This window comes from Pinus tabuliformis, chromosome J (assembly GCF_031772625.1).
Source record: "Pinus tabuliformis cultivar Carrire ecotype Pingquan chromosome J, CPIR1, whole genome shotgun sequence".
NCBI classification, from domain to species: domain Eukaryota; kingdom Viridiplantae; phylum Streptophyta; class Pinopsida; order Pinales; family Pinaceae; genus Pinus; species Pinus tabuliformis.
The window spans coordinates 1,227,436,715-1,227,459,934 of NC_142295.1; the positions used below are offsets into that span (position 1 = coordinate 1,227,436,715).

At 42.0% G+C, this 23,220-nt stretch overlaps 1 protein-coding gene across 4 annotated transcripts in view; it reads right to left on the reverse strand.

Moving 5' to 3' along the window:
- LOC149231557 (uncharacterized) overlaps positions 1-23,220 on the reverse strand; it is a 311,618-nt gene that overhangs the window by 162,326 nt on the left and 126,072 nt on the right. For all 4 annotated transcript variants that reach the window (XM_089376320.1, XM_089376319.1, XM_089376318.1 and 1 more), the window contains one exon: positions 15,398-15,460. In XM_089376320.1, the coding sequence (XP_089232446.1) occupies positions 15,398-15,460 (63 nt within the window). The remainder of the gene's footprint in view (positions 1-15,397; positions 15,461-23,220) is intronic.

Below are 23,220 nucleotides of genomic sequence, written 5' to 3' on the forward strand. Positions count from 1 at the left end.
CTATACCCATGACTCAATAATATACAAATGATAACATGACTTAAACTTTGATGCATACATACCTCATCTTGATTCTCCTTTGATCATCCTTGCTTCATTTGATTGACCTTTGTGTGGCCCTTCTTGCTTCATCTTAGCTTCCCTGGATATCAACCCTTTTCTTGAATCCCATGAATGGGATTCCCAATGAGACATTTGCCTTGGTTCATGAACCTTCTTTTGAAGATTCCATCATAGGATCTTAAAGATCCTTGCCTTGCAAATGTTTCTTTTCCTTTGATGATGGAGGTCTTCTAAGATTCTTAATCATGATCAATTTTCCTTTCATCATGGATGAGGCCCTATACTAGGTATGCTTCTTCTACACAAATATCTTGAGCTATATTTGCCATGCTCCTATATTCTAGAAGACATTTCTACTTATGCATTTTTGTTCTTATCGTAAATGCTACATCTACATGAGTATCTAGAACTCTATGTACATCATGTTGCTAGATTCTAGGGGATGTTTCTAGCCATGCAATTTTGATTTATTCCTATATCCTCCTACCCTGCTCAAAACTTTGAAAGAAGTCTAGAAGTAAAGAGTTTGACCTAGTCATAGTAGAGATCCGGAGGATCTTCCTTCTTTTCCTTCTTTCGTCTCTTCAGTTATGTGAGCTTCTTCCCTCTTCATTTTCTTATTGTTGTCCTTCTTAAGCTTAGGGCAATTCCTTTTGTAGTGTCCATATTATTGGCATCCAAAACATTGGATTTTTGGACACGTCTTTGTTGTTTGTTCTTCGTGGACCAAATTTACCCTTTCTTTTGGCCATGGTAGCAAATGCTTGTCCTTTGATCCCACATCTTCTTTTGCCTTAAGTCTGGTTTCCTCTATTCTACATAGAGACCACATTTCATTAAGAGTGGTTGCTTCCTTCTTAGCATAAATGTTAGATGTGAAGTTTCCCCACTCCTCAGGTAGAGCATTGAGTACAACAGTTGTCATCTCTCTGTCAAACATGACTTCCCCAAGCTCTTGAAGTTGATCTCTCATTTCAAAGATTTTCATGAAGTAGGGAGCTATTCCTTCCTTTGTTATCTTCATCTTGTATAATTCATTCCTCAAAGATATTACTTCTCCAGTGGTGGATACCGAGAATAGCTCTACTAGCTTATCATAAATTTCTTTCGATGTCTCAAACTTGGAGACATAGGGAATGAGAGAGTCTTTGATTGATTCTATCAGAATCCTTTGAGCTCTTGTCTCATCCTTATTGTACTTGGCTAAGGCTTGAGTCTTCTCCTTAGCAGGGATAGTGATATTCCCTTTGACATGCTCTAGGAGTTCATTTTCCTTGAGAAGTAGATCAGCCCTCTTCTTCCACGCAAGAAAGTTATTGGTACCTACCAATTTATTGTTTTCCTTGCAAAAAGACATTGATGTATATTCAAAAGGGGACATGTACTTATTTGATAGATTTTGAGATGTAATGGAATTACTTCCTCCTTGAAGACTTGGTGGCTTGTCTTCCTTGGATCTTGATGCTCTTCAAGTGGACTTGCTTGATGATGAGATTTGCTTGATGACTTGTGGTTTGATGTAGGTTTTGCTGCAATCTGCTCTTCTTTGTAGGTGCCTTTATGTAAGACTCTTCTTCTAGCTTTGTAGACCTCCTTGGTGAATGATGGATTGTAGACCCTTCTTGTCCTTAAAGTGGTTGAGACTTCTATGCTTGATGCTTCAACTTTGTAGATGCTTCTTTTGATGAGTTTTCTTGAGTTTCCCTTTTTTTGATGTGTCACCTACGCTCTGATACCATATTGAAGAATCTAGGGCAAAGTAGTGTTGTGATGATTCTTCGTTACTTGATAACAATTTGTGGAGTCTTTTTAATTTTCTTGTTAGATTATGCTTCTTCTTCTTCTTGTCTTCCCTGGATCTTGATGCTCTTCAAGTTGCCTTCTTCAAGTGGACTTGCTTGATGATGAGATTTGCTTGATGACTTGTAGCTTGATGTAGGTCCTACTCCAATCTGCTCTTCTTTGTAGGTGCCTTTATGTAAGGCTCTTCTTCTAGCTTTGTAGACCTCCTTGGTGAATGATGGATTGTAGACCCTTCTTGTCCTTGAAGTGGTTGAGACTTCTATGCTTGATGCTTCAACTTTGTAGATGCTTCTTTTGATGAGTGTTCTTGAGTTGCCCTTTCCTTGATGTGTCACCTACCCTCTGATACCATGTTGAAGAATCTAGGGAAAAGTAGTGTTGTGATGATTCTTTGTTACTTGATAACAATTTGTGGAGTCTTTTTACTTTTCTTGTTAGCTTATGCTTCTTCTTCTTCTTATTAGTGCATATGTGTGTACTTCATCAAACTGCTACCAAAACAAAATAACAAGAACACAAAGTTTGGCTCTCTGCCAGGGACAAAACCTCTCCACTCTTGAGAGGAAAACCCTTTGTAAGTTTTCTCTTATTGAAGCTTCTTATTTGAACAACTGCCAAACCCTAGACCCTTGACTATAGGATCCTCCAAGCACAAGTCAAATCCTTCCTCTTTCTGCACTATAAATTCCGGCACATGGAACTTTGTCTTTCGGCACTCTGCTCCTTCTTCTGGCACTTCGTTCTTCCTTCTATAGTAAGTAGGTCTTCTAGGAGAGATACTTCTACTTAGTGATATCCTTCACCTAAGGATATTCACTCCTCTAGGTCATCCGAGTTCTTTTTGATGTATGGTAGTAGGCTGAGTGTGACAGCACTACAGCCCTAGTCTTCGCACGTGGGGGAGGATCACTAGGTTCACATGCCCTTCTTTCCTTCACTTGAGAGTCTTCCTTCCACGCTGGAGTAGGAGGCCTTTGTAGGCCTAGTTACTAGCCCAAACAATAGAAAATATATCACTGTAATATTACTGTTGATGTAGCCGCAGACTGTCCCTTATTCCTTTGCACATGTGACTGTATAAACCCTAGAAACAGCGTCTCAATCTTCGATGTTCTTCCTCTTCTCTTCGCTGCCTTGTTAGACCTTTTATCTTGTCTTTTCTTCATCCTTCTTAGTCTTCTTTTGCTTGCGGATTTCAGAGATAGTTCGTTGTGCTTTTGAGGAGTGGACAACCTCTATAAATAGAGGTATGTCCCTCCTCTTCAAGCCGACATGACTGTCCATTAGGTCGACTTACAGTTTGCACTATAATTCAACTTTTATTCATCGTTTTGCTGCTTGGAGACTTCGTTGATGCTAGGAGAGGATTTGACTTTTCTTGGAGATGTTCCCATGACCTTGTACATTGACATACATGATGTAACATGCCCTCAAAGGGTCTCATCATAATTACATTTTGACTTTGACTCTCTAGAAGCACTTCAAAATGTGTTTGACCTATTTCCAATGAGCAAGAAACGCATTCACAAATAATATCAAAATAATTTCTCTTTTCTTGAATAAGTACAAATATCAAAATTACATTTATGAAGTCCTAGCCTAGTTACATTTCCTTCAATGCTAGGATACATAGAGGTACCTAGAGCCACGACTGAGTTCCCTGACGGTGACCACCTACAGCAGCATGGAGAATACATAGAGGAATGTGAGCTAGTTATGGAGGGGAATTTTGTGACCCATATAGAGCCCATGTTGGAGGAGGACGAGCAATCATCTTTTGGTCCAGCCACCGATTTAGAGCATACAGATGTACAAATCGTCACCAGAGCCACAATACCTCCAAACAATAGCTCTCTTTGAGCTTATATAGATGGGACTTGCAGCATTGCTAGGTTACCTCTGCACAGCGGAGAGGGACGTGCAGAATTTGTTGAAGTTTCCAAGTTTACTTAGTTTAGAAACCCTTCATGCACTTTTTCTGATTTATTCCTACCTACTTGTTATTTTTCTTTAACAAGCTATTTACAAAGTAAATACTAAAAATAAACAACAGTGCATGCTCAACATATTATAGATCAGCAACTAAAAGAAACAAGAACAAACACACCACATGACACCACTATTTTTTGACCAATGTCCCCGGAAAAACCCAATGTGGGAAAACCGGTGCAGCGATCTGAGGGTTTTCTTATTAAACAATATCAGAGTACAATCTGGGTGCCGAAACTGGCCTACCCAACAAAGAATTTCCTTAGTAGCTATACCTCATAGTATGAGAGAAATATCCTGGCTGAAACCCCAGAAATTCCTTCCGACAGTTCCTCAGCACAAAACTGCTCTGCAACCCTAGCGTCTGCCCAATCTGGACTATGTCAGCCCCTCTCTGTCTCACGCTGGCCCTGCGTCAGCCTTTCTAGGCCTATATCAACCCCAGGAGGCCCTGCGTCAACTACGTTGGCCCCTCCGGTGCTCTGTGCAGCACTTGGCTGCCTCTGTTTGAGCCCTTGCTGGCTCTGCGTCACCCTCCTTGGCTGCTACGCTTCTCTCCTGGCACAATCTCTGCCTTCTCTGTTTCTCTGTACTCAATGCCCCTCAGCTGCTCTCCCGATCACTAATTCTATCTCTCTTCGCAAACCCGTTCTAGAGAATAAAATGATTGATCATCTGGTGTGTTCTCCAAGTGACCCTAAAGCCTCCTCTTATACTTTTCTTGTTGACATCTCAAAAGCCGAGATTAAGTCCCTAATCAATTGCTAAGATTAGATCTGGCTTGATCCATGTCTTTTGGACCACTCTAACACAGATTCATATTAATACACATTAATGTTTTATTTTCCCTAAAGTTTAGACTTAGGGACTCTATTAAAAATATTAATTATTTTAATATCTCCTGATCTGTTTAGAATCTGCCCAAACCCTTTCTGGGTATTGGAGATCTCATGTGCCCCAACCTCTCCATCAAATTTCGTGGCTAGAGCACATCCAATGCTACCCCAAATCAGCACTCCCTCTTAGCGAGGACTGTGCTCTAGCAATACTCCTCACTGAGTATTACTCTGATCATCCGACATCGGTACCTGTGCTGATGCTAGGCCTTCCTGCCCAACATCCTCTACACTGTTGCCTCCTGTACTGCTGCCCATGGTTCTACCACTGCCATTGTTGCATCTATACGATAGCTCCCTCTGCATCCATGTTGTTGTTGGCCCTTCCTCCCAGCACTGCATCTGCACTACACCTCCTCTCATCATGTTGCATCGTGCTGCCCACTGTTGCATTGCAACTCAGTTACTGAGAAGTAAGTAATTGATCTCCCAACTGACCTCCCTGTTGGGCTAGAAACACCCACCGATGCTGAAGCTCCCTCCGCCGCTAACAAGTGCTCCCTCTCTCTGACCTCTGCGTTGCTGCAACAACTCCCTGCATCTCGCATTGTTGCACACCTCTCTGTGTCGTCTTGCACTGGTGCAACACTCCTGTGCCTCTCGCACTACTGCAGCCTGCTAGCTCTGCACTGTCTTGGGACTCCTGCACTGTAGCTCCCTCTGCCGCTCCATCCGCATTTGTCTCTACCTACCCAGCCAGTCCTGCTACTCCTCATCGGGGCTCCCGTAGCAAGGTCTAATCCAAGAGGCTGGGTACCTCAAGGATCCTGCCCCTCATCGCCTGTAGTCCATTTTACTACAGCTTGATGTCTCCCCACTTCCACTCAAGTGGCGTGTGTGCACTCATCGCACAGTCATCGCCTGTAGTCCATCTGACTACAGCTCGATGTCTCCCCACTTCCACTCAAGTGGCGCGTGTGCACTCATGGCATAGTCATCGTCTGTCAAAACCTCCTTCTCTACCTGTGTTGGCGCTGCCTTAGTCTCGGAAGACTCTCCTTTACTCTTCTTCCTTGGGCACTGGGTCGCATAATGACCCATCTCCCCACAGTGGAAGCACTTGATATTGGAGAGATCTTTCTTCTTCTGCTTCTCCTGCTTTCCCGCAAATGCTAGGGCCACATCCTCCTCCTCCTGCTTGACCTTGATCCCTTTGTTGCTGCTACCTATCTTCGACTGCCGTCTGCCCTCTTCCTGGCAAAGAGCTGCCCACATCTCGTCCCAAGGTAGGAGAGTCCCTCTGCCCAGGATACTCTGGAAAAACACTTCCCAATCTTCTAAGACAGCATTCAGAGCTGTCCTCACCATAAGCTCATGATCCAGTGTCGCTCTTATAGCAGTGAACTCGTCTCGAACCTCATTCAGTCCTCCAAGGAAGGTGTCAATCGATTGACCCTTCTTCATCTGACACGACCTCATCTAGTTCTCGAGCAGCATTCTTCTCTGCAGAGAAGTATGTTGGTACAGGTTCTTGAGAGCCTCCCACATCTCAATTGTCGTTTCCTTGTCAACTATATGTGGTACCACATAATCCTTGACCCCGTCAAGGATAATGCACTTGGCCCTCACCATCACCTCTTCGTACTTGTCATTATCATTTGGGTCGACTGGGATAGCTATAATCTTCAAGGCGAAGTTCTTGACACGATTCCTCTCAAGCACTGATAAGATTATGGCCTTTCAGACTGCAAAGTTCGATGCTCCGTCCAATCTATCTTGGTCTTTTACCCCGTGTAGTGCCATGACGCTCCTCTACTTCCCTCCTAGAAGTTCTCTGTTCGACTCCTCTGAGTCTCTACTTCCCGTCTGGAAGTTCACTTCTGGACTCCCTCTGAGTTCTAATTTCCCTCTTGGAAGTCCTTCTGCCGCTTGTCGAGATGCCCCCTACTCTGATCGTCTTGTGCAACTGCACTGCTGATCCAGGTTCCTCGACTAGAAACCTTCGGTAACAACTCTGGCCTTGCTCTATCAGGTACTGTTCTAACTACAATACCTCACCAACTCCACTCTGCAATATCTTTGCAGCCTTCTAGACTCCAGCAACTGCCTCCCTGTGAACTTTGTCAGCCCCTCTCTGCCTCACGCTGGCTTTGCGTCAGCCCTGGGATGCCCTGCGTCAGCCCTCTGGCCCTCTGCATCAGCCACATTGGCCTCTCTAAGGCTCTGCGCAGCTCCCAGCTTCTTCTACATGGCTCTGGTTGGCTCTGCGTCACACTTCTTGGCTTCTGCGCTGCTAGAAACAGCTTCTGTCACCTCGGGACAATAGTTTTTTGTCGCTATTGCTCTGCTCGGTTGATGTCTTTTAGTCCTCCTGTGATCTGCAATCACGCTCTGATACCATGTTTAAGTTTCTAAGTTTACTTCGTTTAGAAACCCTTCATGCACATTTTCTAATTTATTCCTACCTACTTGTTATTTTTCTTTAACAAGTTATTTACAGAGTAAATACTAAAAATAAACACCAGTGCATGCTCAACATATTACAGATCAGCAACTAAAAGAAATAATAACAAACACACCACATGACACCATTATTTTTGGACCAATGTCCCCGGAAAAACCCAATGTGGGAAAACCAGTGCAGCTATCTAAGGGTTTTCTTATTAAGCAATATCAGAGTACAATCTGGGTGCCGAAACTGGCCTACCCAACAGAGAATTTCCTTAGCAGCTATACCTCACAGTTTGAGAGAAATCTCCTGGCTGAAACCCCAGAAAATCCTTCCGGCAGTTCCTTAGCACAAAACTGCTCTGCAACCCCAGCGTCTGCCCAATCTGGACTGCGTCAGCCCCTCTCTGTCTCACGCTGGCCCTGCGTCAGCCTTTCTAGGCCTATATCAGCCCCAGGAGGCCCTACGTTAGCTCTGGGAGCCTCTGCATCAGCTGCGCTAGCCCCTCTAGTGCTCTGCGCAGCACTTGGCTGCCTCTGCGTGGCCCTGTGTGAGCCCTTGCTGGCTCTATGTCACCCTCCTTGGTTGTTGCGCTGCTCTCCCGACACAATCTCTGCCTTCTCTGTTTCTCTGTACTCAATGCCCCTCAGTTGCTCTCCCGATCACTTATTGTATTTCTCTTAGCAAACCCCGCTCTAGAGAATAGAATGACTGATCATCTAGTGTGTTCTCCAAGTGACCCTCAAGCCTCCTCTTATACTTTTCCTGTTGACATCTCAACGGCCAAGATTAAGTCCCTAATCAACGGCTAAAATTAGATCTGCCTTGATCCATGTCTTTTGGACCACTCTAACACAGATTCATATTAATGCACATTAATATTTTATTTTCCCTAAGTTTAGACTTAGGGACTCCATTAAAAATATTAATTATTTTAATATCTCCTTATCTGTTTAGAAGATGCCCAAACCCTTTCTGGGTATTGGAGATCTCATGTGCCCCAACCTCTCCACTAAATTTCATGGCTAGAGCACATCCGATGCTACCACAAGTCAACGGAATTACCCCGACAGATTTTATGTACCGACGAGGTCAGTTTGATGAGGCCAATGTTACTTGGGAGCGGGAGCGGAAGCGGGGAGCGGGAGCGGAAGCCGGAGCAGGAGCGACCATTTTCAGAAGCTCCCGGTTTGGGAGCGAATCCTGGAGCGATTTTTTAAAAATATATATATTTTTTAATTTTTGATACATATATGTCAACAAAAACATGTAGAATGATGAATTAGATATAAAAAAACATAAAAAAGCATAGATTGAACCATATAACAACAATCATCTAGAAGTTATAATATTCATCAACCACGTCCGCAAGTTAGTAACATAGTAACATACAACATATTGAGTCTCATGATTCATCAATCTTAAAGTTTCAAGCTTTCAAAATTCAATATATAACATTTATCATCATTGATCACCAAAGTTGTACTTGTAAGCTAAGTGTAACCATTACAACAAATAATATCTAACATGAAATGAAATGTTATAAAATGAAACGAAATGAAACAACTTTCAACTTTCATGAAGCATCATATTCATAATTCATTACTAATGAGTTATAATTGCCAACTTCAAACTTAAATTGTCATATATTGTTTTAAAAAATATCATAATAAATATGAAAGAGTCAATAGTTATAAAAGCTACTAGAAACTAGAGAAGAGAAGTAAATCTATTATCTATTTCTTATGCTTGGGCCTCTTGCCACCACGAGAAATGTCTAATTTTTTAGTCTTGTTGCAAAATCAAGATCTTTGTCATTAATATCACCCTCCAAGCATTAATATCCAGAGGTATCTTTGTCATTACCTTTGTATCTGTATAGGGATCTTTGTCATTAATATCACCCTCTAAGCATTAACATAAGATAGAAAAAGCATAGCATGTCAAGTCAAGATTTTGTTTGAGTGATGCGTACATTTTTAGAAGGGTCATGATAGAGGAGTTCGACAACCAATGTCACTAACATCAAGGTACATAGAGGGATTGGTACTCTTGATTAAATACGAGTTCCATACCCTAATACATGACAAAATTCAATGGAAACATTGCAATCCCCCAATCCTGAAATCCTGAAAAACTGATAAGTCTGCTGGATTTTGAATGAAATCTAAAATTCTACTTTCTCCATATGAAATCCAATGAGGACGAAACCACTCTCAAACATCCTGAGTCATTTCATGGTAATGTTAAAAATTTAAGTAAAAGGATGAAAATGAAAATTAAAGAAAATGTCACTTTTACTTTAAGAATTTAACATTACCATGAATAGCATATCAATACTAGGATCTAGACTTGATCATTAAGTTGCCCCACTCAAAAACTATTTGTTTCTTTCAAAAAATATTGCATTTCGAACATTACTACAAAAAAAAAAATGCAAAAAAGGCAAAACGCTCCCGAAAAGGCAGGGAGCGAAATTTTTTTTAGGGAGCGCGCTCCCGACCCGCTCCCGCCCGGAGCGCGGATCGGGAGCGGGAGCGAGGGGGGGGGGGCGCTCCCCCGCAACACTGGATGAGGCGACATGAGCTACACATGGAGCAATATTTGCAGGATGGGCGACTGGTTTCATGTATGGTTGTTTGCGCATTCGATCCCTCTCTTGGTGTTGGATGGCGAGAGATATTGAGTTGGTATCCAGTGGAGCTGGTTAGGAGGTTAGATACATCCATGGCCACAATTTAGTAGAGGTTGTGGATTACCAGAGGGGCTAGAGTGCCAGATTGTTGTTGGGATCCAGATTGGATTCTCCATCACATCGTGGAGTCGGTAGGTTATGGTAGTAGCTGCATTATGGACTCGGCGGTTGGGCACACTCACTGTTTCATATCCCTAGCAGAGTTCTTGACAACACTAGTGACAGGATGGATTGACAAGGGAGCAGGCAAATTTCATGAGTTGTCATGGCATGTTGGGCGTACATGGGATTGTAGGATGATTAGCCTACTCTAGCAGGAGTTGTTAGGAGGACGTGGCATCGGCAAGCCACAAAACAAGATATTGTATGGAGAAGGTGTTCTCCCACTGGTATATTGGACACGAGAGCTACTGAGGATAGGCTCAGTAGTGTTATTCACGTTAGCATGTGAGGAGTTAGGCCGCTTAGGTCTATCTGGGCAGATGAGGAGATACAACTCACATCGTGGAAGGCTTATAAACGGAGTGGTAGTAGAGATAGCGACTCTGACAGGATGCGGGATGATGCCTATGGACTCAGTCTTAAACCTTGATATCCAGTGGTGTATAGGGGTATGCAGCAATCCACAACAGTATGTGAAGGAGCACAAAGGTGTGCAGTGGTGCACAGTGGTGTGTAGGGTTGCATCGTGGTGTAGGAGGAGCGGTTCACATCTTAGTGCATTACCTCATAGAGTGATGGACACATCGATACAAGAGGGATACCAGTTGATCCAAGATGATGCAACAGCATGTAGCAAGGTCTGACAGTGCACAAAGATGTGTGATTGGGTGCAGTTGTATGCCAGGGGACACGAGGATACATGGTTATATGCAGTAGTGTGTGGGGTTGCACTGCGGACTGAGGGAGTGCTACTAGCAGGGAGATTCCTTGACGAGGATGTCAGGCATGTCATTGGGGTGGACATACCCAAGTTGGGAGAGCAGATCAATCATGGGATGGGTCGGGAGCATCCACACGGGTTCTTGATCATACCCATCGGAACCCATGCATCTTCCACTCGTTGGCACCACGTGCAGTTGAGGGGAGCCTTGTTGTGTTTGATCCAGACCCATAGTGTGGATAGCAAGACTTGGGGGATTTTCTTGAGACGACGCTATGAGATTTAGTGCCTCAGGGGCACGATAGATATTCTCCAGTGGAGGAGCAGGGTCGGTGCGCGAGTTGACAGCCATAGGCTGGGAGATGAGGTGATCTTCTGCAGGGGTGGCATATCGTTCATCACTGAGCCTACACCTAGGGAGCTGGTCACAGGGGAGACATGTGCCACTCTTTCCACAGGGCATGTCGGGATCCTACATGAGCAGAGGATACTGTGTATGATTGAGGCAGTTTTCCAGTGGGTGTCCAGGCTCCAGACATTGTATTGGCACATTATCGAGAGGGTGGATGACAGACTTAGTGGTGATGGTTGGCAGGAGCAGGATGGATCCACATACATTGAGTCAATTGCGAGTATCGGAAACCCATCTATTGGTTGCATTCAAGGGGTAGCTATTTGGCACATATGGTTTCCAGCTGTCATCAGTACTACACAGTGGCAAGCACAACGTAGTTTAGCATGCATCAGATTAGTTCATGATATATGGAGCATATATATTGATTGCATGTAGGGACTAGAGATGAGGTACGGATGGATTCCAACAGTTGTTAGAGCTATGTCGCAGCAGGTCTGGCTATGGGATTTGGGGATTCAGTTGATTGGTAGATCACTCAGTCTCATGATGAGGAGAGTCATGGCAAAGAGTGATCTAGTTCACTCTTGGGTTGACACATGGGGGTTCGCAGAGGCCTTCATCATATGGCGAGGTAGGCTTTCCCTGTTGCTACACAGGTTCGGGGTTAGCTTTGGATGGGTAGGCTTTGGCATCATGGAGATGCCTGGGCAGGATGTATTTGGCATTTGTCAGTATTTCACCACTGGGTTCCAGGAGAGGAGGATATGATATGCGCATGATGGGCAGTCAATTGTAATCAGAGTGGTGCAGCGTCGACATGGTGGCATCTTTTTGAGATTAGCATGGGACCCTAGTATCGAGGGATTCATTTATGACAAGATGGTGCAAGGATTCAAGGTGACTCAATGGCACATTTGGGACCCCGGTATTGTTTGCAGTGACAGTTTGGTCAACGAAGAGAGAGAGCACTTGTTCGAGCATTGCTTGAGGACAAGCAATTTTTGGCGAGGAGGACTGTAATATCCCCAATTTTGTGAGCATGGGAATCACTAAGGAAATTTGCCCAATTTTAGTGAAATTAATTAAAAAGGGGAAAATATTATTCGAGAAAGGTGGCTAGTATTATTTTATCGGAGAATAGCAGCAAATTATTATTTTATCAAATGATGGTAAAAGTGACTTAGTGAAAAATGGCCCCCAACAATAAAATAATATTAAAAAAATGGAGTTTAGAGGCATGAGGAGAAATTATAAAAGGAGGATGGACTCATTTTGTGGATTATCTTTGGTCATTTTACAATTTCAACATTAGTTCTCTTGAGCTGCTTAGCCAAGACAACTGTGTTGTTCAACACAAGGAATTTCCAAGCGGGAATTCCACCTCTACCTTCGGTGAACTTCGAGTGTCACCCTAGGGGAGTAAGAAGGAGTCCATCTCAGGGCTTCTCTAAGAGCTACATTGCAAACCATTTCCAGCTGGAGTTTGCTTCTCTTAGGACGCAGAAGGAAATTCGTAGGGGCTAATAGAAGCTAGCAAACAGTGGAGTTTTGGTCAAAGAATTTGCAGAGATTTATCCATAGGGAGGGCGAGTTTTTCCTTGGTGATTTGCAGGGCCAAGAGTGCTGCATTTTGGAGGGCCGAATTTATCTATTTCAGGGGTTTCTGGACAGCTACTGTGCAAACATTTTGACAAGGAGATTTGGGGAGTTCAGGCTAAGGAGAAATAAAGAGGCTTGGAGGAGTGATTTGCAGGGGTTGGAGGAGATTTTTCCAGTAATTGATTGGCCTTCTACAGCATAATTCTTTCTACAGGGCGTTTTTCCAGCTAGTTAGAACCATACACATTTCTTGGGGTCACCAAGGCATGTTGGATTCAACCCAAACCCTTTCTGGGTTTTTGTGGGTTTATTGAGAGGAGTCTCCAGCTAATTTTATAGAATTTTTTGGGCAATATTCAAGCCGTAAATCCTCATTCTTATAGCAAGGCGAATTGCTAGTTAGCTAGGGAATCTGCATCACTTGGTGGGCTTAGTTTTGGCTTGGAGTTGGGCCAAACCCTTTCTGGGTATTTCTGGGGTTTTGGAGGGGAGTCCGTGGCTGTAATTTCAAGGTGATCCGAGCATTCTTCAAGGCAGAATCTTCAGTCCCATTACCGCAGCAGTAGTAGTAATTTTCTGGGGAGTACGTAGTATCAGTTTGGGTCAGTATTTCCTCCAGATCGGAGTTTTACTACATGGGGTTTACATAGCTTGCATAGCAAGCCCAGGTTCCAAAACTTCAACTCATTTTATGTACTCGTTTGTCATAAAACTAATGAAATGGCTCCAATTGTGTTGCTGGACATTTTGGTGTTTTAACTATTATGTATGAGTTCTAGTTTATTTATTGTTCCTAGCCCATTGCTTGGTATTAGCTGTTAAATTCCAATTAGGAATATTACAGGTAAAGGCTTTTCGATTAGTTGATGGAGACAAGACTGCAATGGGCTACTTATATGAGGCCATGGATAGGGCCAAAGAATCCATTCGCAGCAATCATGATGATAAGGGGGGCGAGGGGTTTGGGAAACAACAACAGATATGGAGAATGATTAATGAGCGATGGAACAATACATTCCATCATCCCATTCATGTTGCAAGGATCTACCTGAACCCCGCATTTTCTTACTCCTATGGTTTCATATTTGATGTTGAGGTCATGGATGGATTCTTTACTTGTGTTCAAAAGATGGTGCCATCTCCAGCGAAACGTGCAGAAATTTCTAAAGAAATGGAGATATATAGGATGGAAGGTGACACATTTTAGCTTTGACATGGTTATCCATGATAGGACAACCAAAATGCCAGGTAAGCTTTAGTTTGTTTCAATTTTCAAATTTCATTGTCTCTTCATATTTTGCTTCAACTTTCAAATTTCAATTTTTTCTTATGTTTCTCTTATTTGTTGTAGATGTGTGGTTGAAAAGCTATGGTGGTGGAGTACCCGATCTCTACAAGCTTGTCATTCAAGTGCTCAGCCAAATATGTAGCTCCTCCGGATGCCTGCGCAACTGAAGTTTATTTGAAAAATACACACCAAGAAGCACAATAGGTTTAAAAAATTCCAAATAATTTTTTGAATTCATTAAATAATAAAAAAATAATTTATTATTTTTATAAATATTAATTTATAATTTATGACCCTTGTACAAGTTGGAGTCACAGTGCCCTAATGACATGGTCTACGTTTACTACAATATTTGAATGTGGGTGAGGCAACTTAAGAGGATACCTGACGTGGGAGGCCATCTCATTGGATGGGATTGACACCACTTTTGCATGGAGGGTTGAGGCCAAGAGGCCTATCATGGAACCGGCTCCTGATTGATTAGAGGAGGAGGTAGTGGAAAGGGTAGCAGTTGCAAGGGAGGAGGAGAAGGTGACACCACCTACCATAGTCACTAGTATAGGACGTGGTCTACCTCCTTTGGCTCCTAGTTCTTCAGCTTCTAGAAGACATCAGAGTGAAATGCCAGCCCGAAGGCCTTCTTCATTTAGAAGGAAAGCCATTAAATTTTCTTGCAAGAGGGGCAAAGGAAATCATTAGTTACTTAGTTGTTCATTTCATTGTATATGAATCATGATATGAAATACATTATTATGTTTTTTGTTGATATTTTGAGGTTGAGTCAGGACTCAAGATTCAAGACATGATTCACTGTTATGTGTGATGTAGCACTAGACATATTACGCACCTTATATATTAGTTCTCTTTTCATATTTATGTGCCAATGCATTTATTTTATGTCATCGATGCTTTAGATACTAAAAAAAAATGGAAAAAATGAATTTTTTTTGTATTTTTTTTATTTTGCCGATTTTTTGTCTATTTTGTCTATTTTTACCATTTTTTACAATTTTTTCTTTTTTCCAGATCCTTGCTGATTTAATCCTAATTGCCATCAAGTTATGTAACCTCTTCATCTCTGTCACATACATTCAATGTAAAAGAGAAACAGGAATTTAAAAAGATATCAAGTAAATTTTCTTCCTATATTTATTTTTTTCTTTCTACATTTCCTGTGTGGCCAAATCTAATAATATGTCTCCTATATTTCTTTTTTCCAAATGCTTATTCTATTTTATGCATTCTAAACGGTAAATCCTAGTAATTTTATTTAATCAAAACAATCAAATAAATTCCACATATGGTAAGTTCATGGAAAAACTATCTTATGGGAAAAAGTTCATGACAAATGAACAAGTCCAAGACAAAGCTTCAAAAAGTCCAATACAATAAAGAATACACATAAACGCAGTCTCAACAAAGTAATCAACTACCAACCAGGAATTTGATTGACACATGCTGCGAGCCTGTTGGATATGATGCTATTTGCTAATTCCTTTCCTGCATCCACAATGATTGATCTTAATCAGATAACTAAACCCATAGCACGATTATTGATCTTTAATTAGATAACTAAAATTGTAGAAATTGCAATCTCCTGGTCCGTGAATAATTAATGTAGCTGAGGAAATAAAATGCTCCCAACACAGTTATATACAGTGACAAAAAAAAGTATAATTTCGAAGAAAATTAAAAAAAAAAAAAGAAGTATTCTAGTGAATCGACAAACAGCCTACAATTTGATACTTAACCCCACATAAAACACTTTCAAAAAACTAATAAAAAGCAGGTGATCATTTACAGTAAAATTTAGCCTTACAACGCAAAAAAGCATCCATCATAAGCTGTGTAATGATCATTTTTTTCAAAATAACACTAACTCAAGAAAACATGATATACACTAAAATGGAAATGTAATTTTAAAAAAAGTGTATAAAATGATATCTTACTTCAAGTTATACAGTACTGAATATACAATGACTGCAAAGTACAGTCAATCAACCCTCATCAAAGTGATCAATTCACCAAAACAATAAAATAATCTACCAAGACGTATATCTGCCAATAAGCAGCCAAATGTCAAACAAAATGAGATAGAGTTTACAGTTGTCATTGAAATGGGCTTGGATATATTCCATGCTTTTGATTGATGGACCGCCCTCTTGGTATATATTTGATGAGATGCTTGCTACCTGTAACCTCATATGATTCATCTTAGCATCATGGTGCTGCTCTTGATATACTTGCTCCACTGTGCACATTTGTATGGGAAATCTAGACCTTTTATTGCTAATGACACGGTTCTTGTATGGAGCACCCTAGTGATTTTGATGGATCATAGTGGCATGGCATGCTTTTAGTGGATGGTAGTCTACTATAATAGAGCACTTCTCAAGCACAACTTTCTGTATGTTGTTCTATTCATCACATGACTAGGTGATGGGACATGGTTCAAAGTTCAAACATCATTGGTGATACATGATGCATAGATGATAAGCACCCTAGCACTCTAGGCCATACTTTACATGTGCATTACACCTTGGTATGAGTGTCATTACACTTCTCGAGAGTGCTTAGCATATGAACCCATTTTCATATGGTTCTAAGCATTTCAATGGTTTATTTGTGGCTTGAGATTCCTAGGCTGAGCACCCTAGCCTAGTAGGGTGTTTTTTGTTGGAGAATGCAATATGGCAGCTATTAATTCAATTTCTCCTTAATCATAATAATTGCTTGTGAATTTTATTTATCTTCTTTTGTTTCTTTATTAGATCTTCATCAAACACTTATCAAGTGCAAGAACAATAAAAACAATGGACACAGAAATTAGGCTCCAAGCTAAGGCAAAACCCCTCTAAGGGGAAAACCCAGAAAATATCTTCTTTTCTTATAGAATCTGCTTCAAATGAGAAAACCAAGACCCAAAATCAAGGCCAAAGCCTCCTCTAGCACCAAGTCAGCCCTCCAAGAAGCCCTTTCAATTAGGTCAAAGTCAAACCAATTCAACAAGAGTCAAACCTTTCCAGAACTATACCAAACACAGAATTTTAGCCCCCAGCTTCAAGATTTCAGACCTGCAGTAGGTTTCCAACTTCAGCCCCCACAACATCTCAGTGTCTTCGCATGTGAGAGAAATTAGGGCAAAACCTTGACCAAAAACTCATTTTTTCTTCCTTCTTGCTCCAGCTTCTTTTCTTCTTGCCTTTCTAGACTTCCTCTTTGGATTTCGCACCTTAAATCTATTGAAAAATATAACTAGGTTAAGTCTTCAGAATGGCATATGTAATCATGATTTTATGTATTTAATGAAAAGAGGAAACCAAATTTATTATTTGTGTTCTTGAGGCATAGTTTTCGAGCTGAAGGAAAAATTATTTTAAGGTCAGGCACCCATTGAGTGCTTCTAGGTTCGTCATAAAGTCAATTGAGTCATTGTCATGTATTGAAGACCCATTTGGGCATGTTACATATTGTAAAGAAAAAATTATTGAGTCAAAAGACCCTCCAAGACCTCGTCATGGCACAAAGATCAAGTCAGCCAACATGAAGGGACAAGTCGGCCTCAAGATAGCAACTTGTACCCCTCTCAAGCCTATAAATAAGAAGGAATTCGACTTCATTTGCTCACTCACTCAAGCAAGTTCGATCTCCTCAAGATAGAAGCTGGAAAAGGACGAAAAGGAAGAAGAAGATCAATATCGAAGTTTTTGGGCCTCTCTTTCTCTCTCTCCCTTTCGTTAGGGTTCCTACAGTTTCTAGGCTAGACGAAATTTTGAAGTTGTTGTGAAGCTGTAACGTCGAAATTGTGAAGCTGCAAGGTCGAAGCTGTGAAGCTGCAAGGTCGAAGCTGTGAAGCTGCCTCTAGGTCGAAGCTGTGAAGCTACGTCGAAGCTATGAAGCTGCCTCTAGATTGAAGTTGTAAAGTTGTTAGGTCGAAGTTGTTGAAGTTGCATCAAGGTCGAAGTTGTGAAGCTATTAGGTCGAAGTTGCTCAAACTGCTAGGTCGAAGCTGCAAAAATTGTTGTTGGGGTCGAAGTTGCCAGAGAAGTTGCTAGAAGGTCGAAGTTGGTTGCTGGAAAGAAAGCCCATCAAGAAGGAAGAATGACTTGGTCTTGGAGGGTTGTTAAGTTTAGGTATGTTCTATGCTTAGAACAATTTATTTCAATTTTCGCAGTTAGCTCAATATCTTTTCCAAATTAGCAATCACATCAGCATTAAAGTAAACTGCAGATAGAACATAAACATAAATCGCAAAAGACAAGCCAAGACAAGAGGACACAAGATGTGGCGCTAGCCAAGGACAAACCCTAATGTGGGGAAACCCTTGATCAATTCTTCTTATATGTTCTTCAATAGTTCAGCAGAGAGAGAGAGAGAGAGAGAGAGTACGTTTACAACAGAAGTCAACACTTTGACTTATCTAGATAAGAGCATAGATCATCTCTAAGAAGATGATACATGAGATTAGTTGAAGACATGCTACTTCAAATAATTCTCCAAGGTGACTCCTTCACCTATCGTAGTGTTGCATTTCGTCATCATGTTGCACCCATCATCACTATGCTGCATCTCATCACACTTCATTAATCATGACTGTACCCATCACTGTACTACATTATGTGCCATTGCTGCACCATGTTGCCATCCTGACCTATGTGTTGGCTACACCTTGCTTGCTTGTTGTCCCTTGCTTGCTTGTTGTCCCTAGCATGCTTGTTGTCCTTAGCATGTTTGTGTTGCATGCTAGTTGTCCCTTGCATGCTAGCTGTAACATTGCATGCTTGGTGTATTTGCCGCTAAGTACCATACAACTCTCCCAATGTTAGTTAGTTGTCCCTTGCATGTTGCTCTCCTTTAGAGACAGATGCTCCGGCTGTTTCGGCAGTTCTGGCAGTTTCGGTTGTTCCCGGCAGTTCTGGTAGTTCTAGTTGTTCCCAGCAGTTCCGACAGTCCCAGCAATTCTGGCTTTTCCGGCAGTTCCGACATTTCCGGCTTTTCTGGCAATTCTAGATTTTCTGGCATTTCCGACATTTCCGGCTTTTCCGTAGTTCCGACTTTTCCGGCTTTTCCGTATTTTCCGGCATTTCCAGCTTTTCCGGTAGTTCCGACTTTTCTGACTTTCTGCCCTCTGGATCAGGGCAACGTTATTCCTTAGGAACTCTCCTCCTACTAAAACCCAAATACAAGTAGAGAGAGGAGGAGATCCCAAGTGTGTAGAAATGGCTTGAAGGCCACCTCTATTTATACTAAACCGTTGAGCACATGTGGGGTTTATTTGGTTGTTGGCCGACCTTGACGAATTGTCTTATAACGCAAATAAATTCATAACTCCATGAATACTTATCAAAATCAAATGATCTTTAGATCAATCCTACACCTCTCGATGAGAGGGATCCAAGAAAAATATCAGCTACCATAAATAAGATGACCCACATGGAGTTTGGCCCTAGTTGCCAATTTTAACACTCCCTCTCAACTAGGGAGAACTCCATCCGTTGATCCATATGTCCGACTGTACTATCTCTGCCATCAGTGCCCTGCACTGCTCTGATCTGCTAAGCTCTGCTCTACTCTACTTTGCTCTGCTCTGCTGAACCATGAAGAAGAAGAATTGATCGAGAATGTCTCATACCATTCTCTACTGACCCGAAGTCAGTTTCATCTGAAGAGAGTGTGTCACATCACTCTTACTGACCCGAAGTCAGTTTTATTGATCCCAGATCAATATCACAAGAGAGTGTCTCAAACCACTCATACTGATCCCAGATCAGTTTCATTGATCCCAGATCAATGTCACAAGAGAGTGTCTCAAACCACTCATACTGATCCCAGATCAGTTTCATTGATCCCAGATCAATGGAGGTCATCCTAGCATAGGGAGTACGGTAGATACAGCGATGCGTCCATCGATAGTACTACTATGGTCCCTATCCTCATTTCCCTGCTCATTGATCAGATGAGAGGTACTTCCCATGAGTCCCAGACTGCATGGGTAGGATGCCTCGACAGGAGAACTAATCATCCTATCCACGAGAACGAATCATCCTGTCAGTGGATGCCACGGAGAACTAATCATCCTGGCCCACAGGAGAACTAATCATCCTGTTCCACAGTCGCCACAGAGAACAAATCATCCTAGCCCACAGGAGAACTAATCATCCTGTTCCATAGTCGCCATGGAAAACAAATCATCCTGGCCCACGGAAGAACTAATCATCCTGTTCCAAAGTTGTCACGGGAGAACTAATCATCCCGGCCCATAGGAGAACTAATCATTCTGTTCCACAGTTGCCACAGGAGAACTAATCATCCCGGCCCACAGGAGAACTAATCATCCTATTCCACAGTCGCCACGGGGTATCACAGGGGAAGGTTGAACCTGTCATCTTGTACATAGCGCACCACTAGGGGAGGGTGAGTTCCCCTGTGGTCGTATGTTGCTCCAGTAAGTACCCCAAGCCCCCCAGAGCTCCTAGAGCTCAATGCATGCAACATGCAAGACCCTTATAAGAAGGTCTCTCAATGACTCCAAGTCGTTCGAGAAAGTCACAGATTTGACCTTTCCCCGGGGCTTTCACAAAAAGTTTGTGACCTGTACATCAATCTCAATGCAATGGAGCCTCCTCGCTCATCGACTTACCATATCCCAGATAACGCAATCATCGAATACGAGATTCCTCAATAATCGAATCCCCCCTCAGGTTGTCAGAGAGAATCACAGTGGTATTCATCATGTGTACAAATAACTCACTTAAGAGCTACTGCAACCATGCAGCTTCACACGAGATCATACTCGTAACTATGTATTTGGTCTCGGTGGTGCTTATAGCAACCGACTTCTACTTCCTGCTCATTCATGATATCAAAGCAGAATCCAAAGACAACCAACGCTGAGAAGTGCTCTAGTGATCCTCCACATTGCATGCCCAGTCAGCATTCGAATAATCATGCAGTTTCATATTTCCGACAGTGTATCTCAATCCATGAGAGATTGTGCCCCGAAGATATCTCAAAAGATTCTTGGCACCAATCCAGTGAGGCTCAACCAAATATGAGCTCACCATGCTAATTGCAAAACATATGTTTGGACGAAAGTTCACCAAGAACATCAACGCAAATGAGTTTATGAAACTCAGAGGCATTTCCCAAATCTGGTCCGACATCACTACCATATAACTTCTTAAAGTTAAGATCCTCAAGGTAGTCACAGGCTTGCAGCTTATCATTCCACATCCAGAATCCAACTCCCTCTTACTTCTACAAATGAGAGGGTCTGCACTTGTCAGAAATAGGTCATTCTCGTAATGTGCCAGTATATCATTCACAACATTTGGGTAATGGTTTAGATCGGTCTCACTCCTAGTGAATCTCAGCTTCATCAAACAGCTATCAATACTCTCATACTACGCCCGAGGCGTTTTGCTTCAAGCCATAGAGGGCTTTCTTCCACCTGTATACATGAGATTCCCGATCATGAATCTCAAAATCCTCGGGTTGTTCCAAACCTGTGGACCTGTTGCATGAGGGGAATGGTCCCCTTATAAGATTTTCCTTCGATACATCTCAGACATGTACCTTCATGCTCTTCTTGAATTCAAGCATCCCTATCACCATCTGACTCACATCAGGTAGGGCCCCATAGGTAGACCTCCGGTGTTATAGATGCGATATGTCAATTGACATGATCCCCAATGGACCATCCTGTAACTTGATACAAATTGCCAACCCTGAACCCATGAGGAAAAGCATCTTTGAAAATTCTATTTTTTTTTAACACGTACCTTTCCATCGATGAATGCCACCCTAAAACCTTTGACTTCCATTTCTGAGATGGACACCAGGTTCTTCTTGCGATCAAGTACATAAAAGAGATTATGTAAATGAATCAAGTTACCCTCATTCAATTAAGGGCTGACATTCCCTACACTCTTTCTGGGATAGGTGGCATCGGCTCCAAGTATAATCCCACGATTGTTTCCATCTCTACCAAATTAGAGAGTGCACCTTTCTATCAGATGAAGTGCCTTGAAGCACTACAATCAATAAGCCAGATTCCCAAAGAATCTGAAGGAGAGGGCCAATACAAGATAACGCTTCTTTATCTTATCAAAAACAACATTTGATTCTTCATATCTGGGGTTCCTTGCTTTCTCTGAAGAGTCGATCGTTTCCTTGATGACATGCATTACCTGTCATTCCTCTAATCATTGAAGATGTCCCTGGAATGATTGTTATCATCATCAAGTGATGTGTCCCTACCTCAGACACTCCTTTGCATAATGGCCGAACTTATTACAACCAAATCATCTGCCTTTCCTTCCACCCTTAGATCCGGACTTCCCATTGAAGTGATCTTTAGGTAGGCCATCAGAAACTTCTACTGCGCCATTCTGATTATATTCTCTGCTTCGACTTCACCCTTGGTGAATTTGAAGAGGGATGAGGAATCCATTAATCCTTTTTTCCTTTCCCTACTGTCTTCGGTGATTTCTCTTTCACTCTTGCTTGGGCATTGTCTTCACCTCAGTTCTCATACCATGTTAAGTTTAGGTATGTTCTATGCTTAGAGCAATTTATTTCAATTTTCACAGTTAGCTCAATATCTTTCCCAGATTAGCAATCACATCAGCATTAAAGTAAACTGCAGATAGAACATAAACATAAATCGCAGAAGACAAGCCAAGACAAGAGGACACAAGATGTGGTGCTAGTCAGGGACAAACCCCAATTTGGGGAAACCCTTGATCAATTCTTCTTATATGTTCTTCAATAGTTCAACAGAAAGAGAGAGAGAGATAGTACGTTTACAACAGAGGTCAACACTTTTACTTATCTAGATAAGAGCATAGATCATCTCTAAGAAGATGATACATGAGATCAGTTGAAGACATGCTACTTCAACTAAATCTCCAAGGTGACTCCTTCACCTATCGTTGTGCTGCATTTCGTCATCATGTTGCACCTCTCTGCACTGCACCATGCTGCACCCATCATCACTATGCTGCATCTCATCACGCTTCATTAATCATGACTGTACCCATCACTGTACTGCATTATCTGCCATTGTTGCACCATGTTGCCATCCTAACCTATGTGTTGGCTGCACCTTGCTTGCTTGTTGTCCCTAGCATGCTTGTTGTCCTTAGCATGCTTGTTGTTACATGCTAGTTGTCCCTTGCAAGCTAGCTATAACATTGCATGCTTGGTGTATTTGCTACTAAGTACCATACAACCGTCCCAATGTTAGTTAGTTGTCCCTT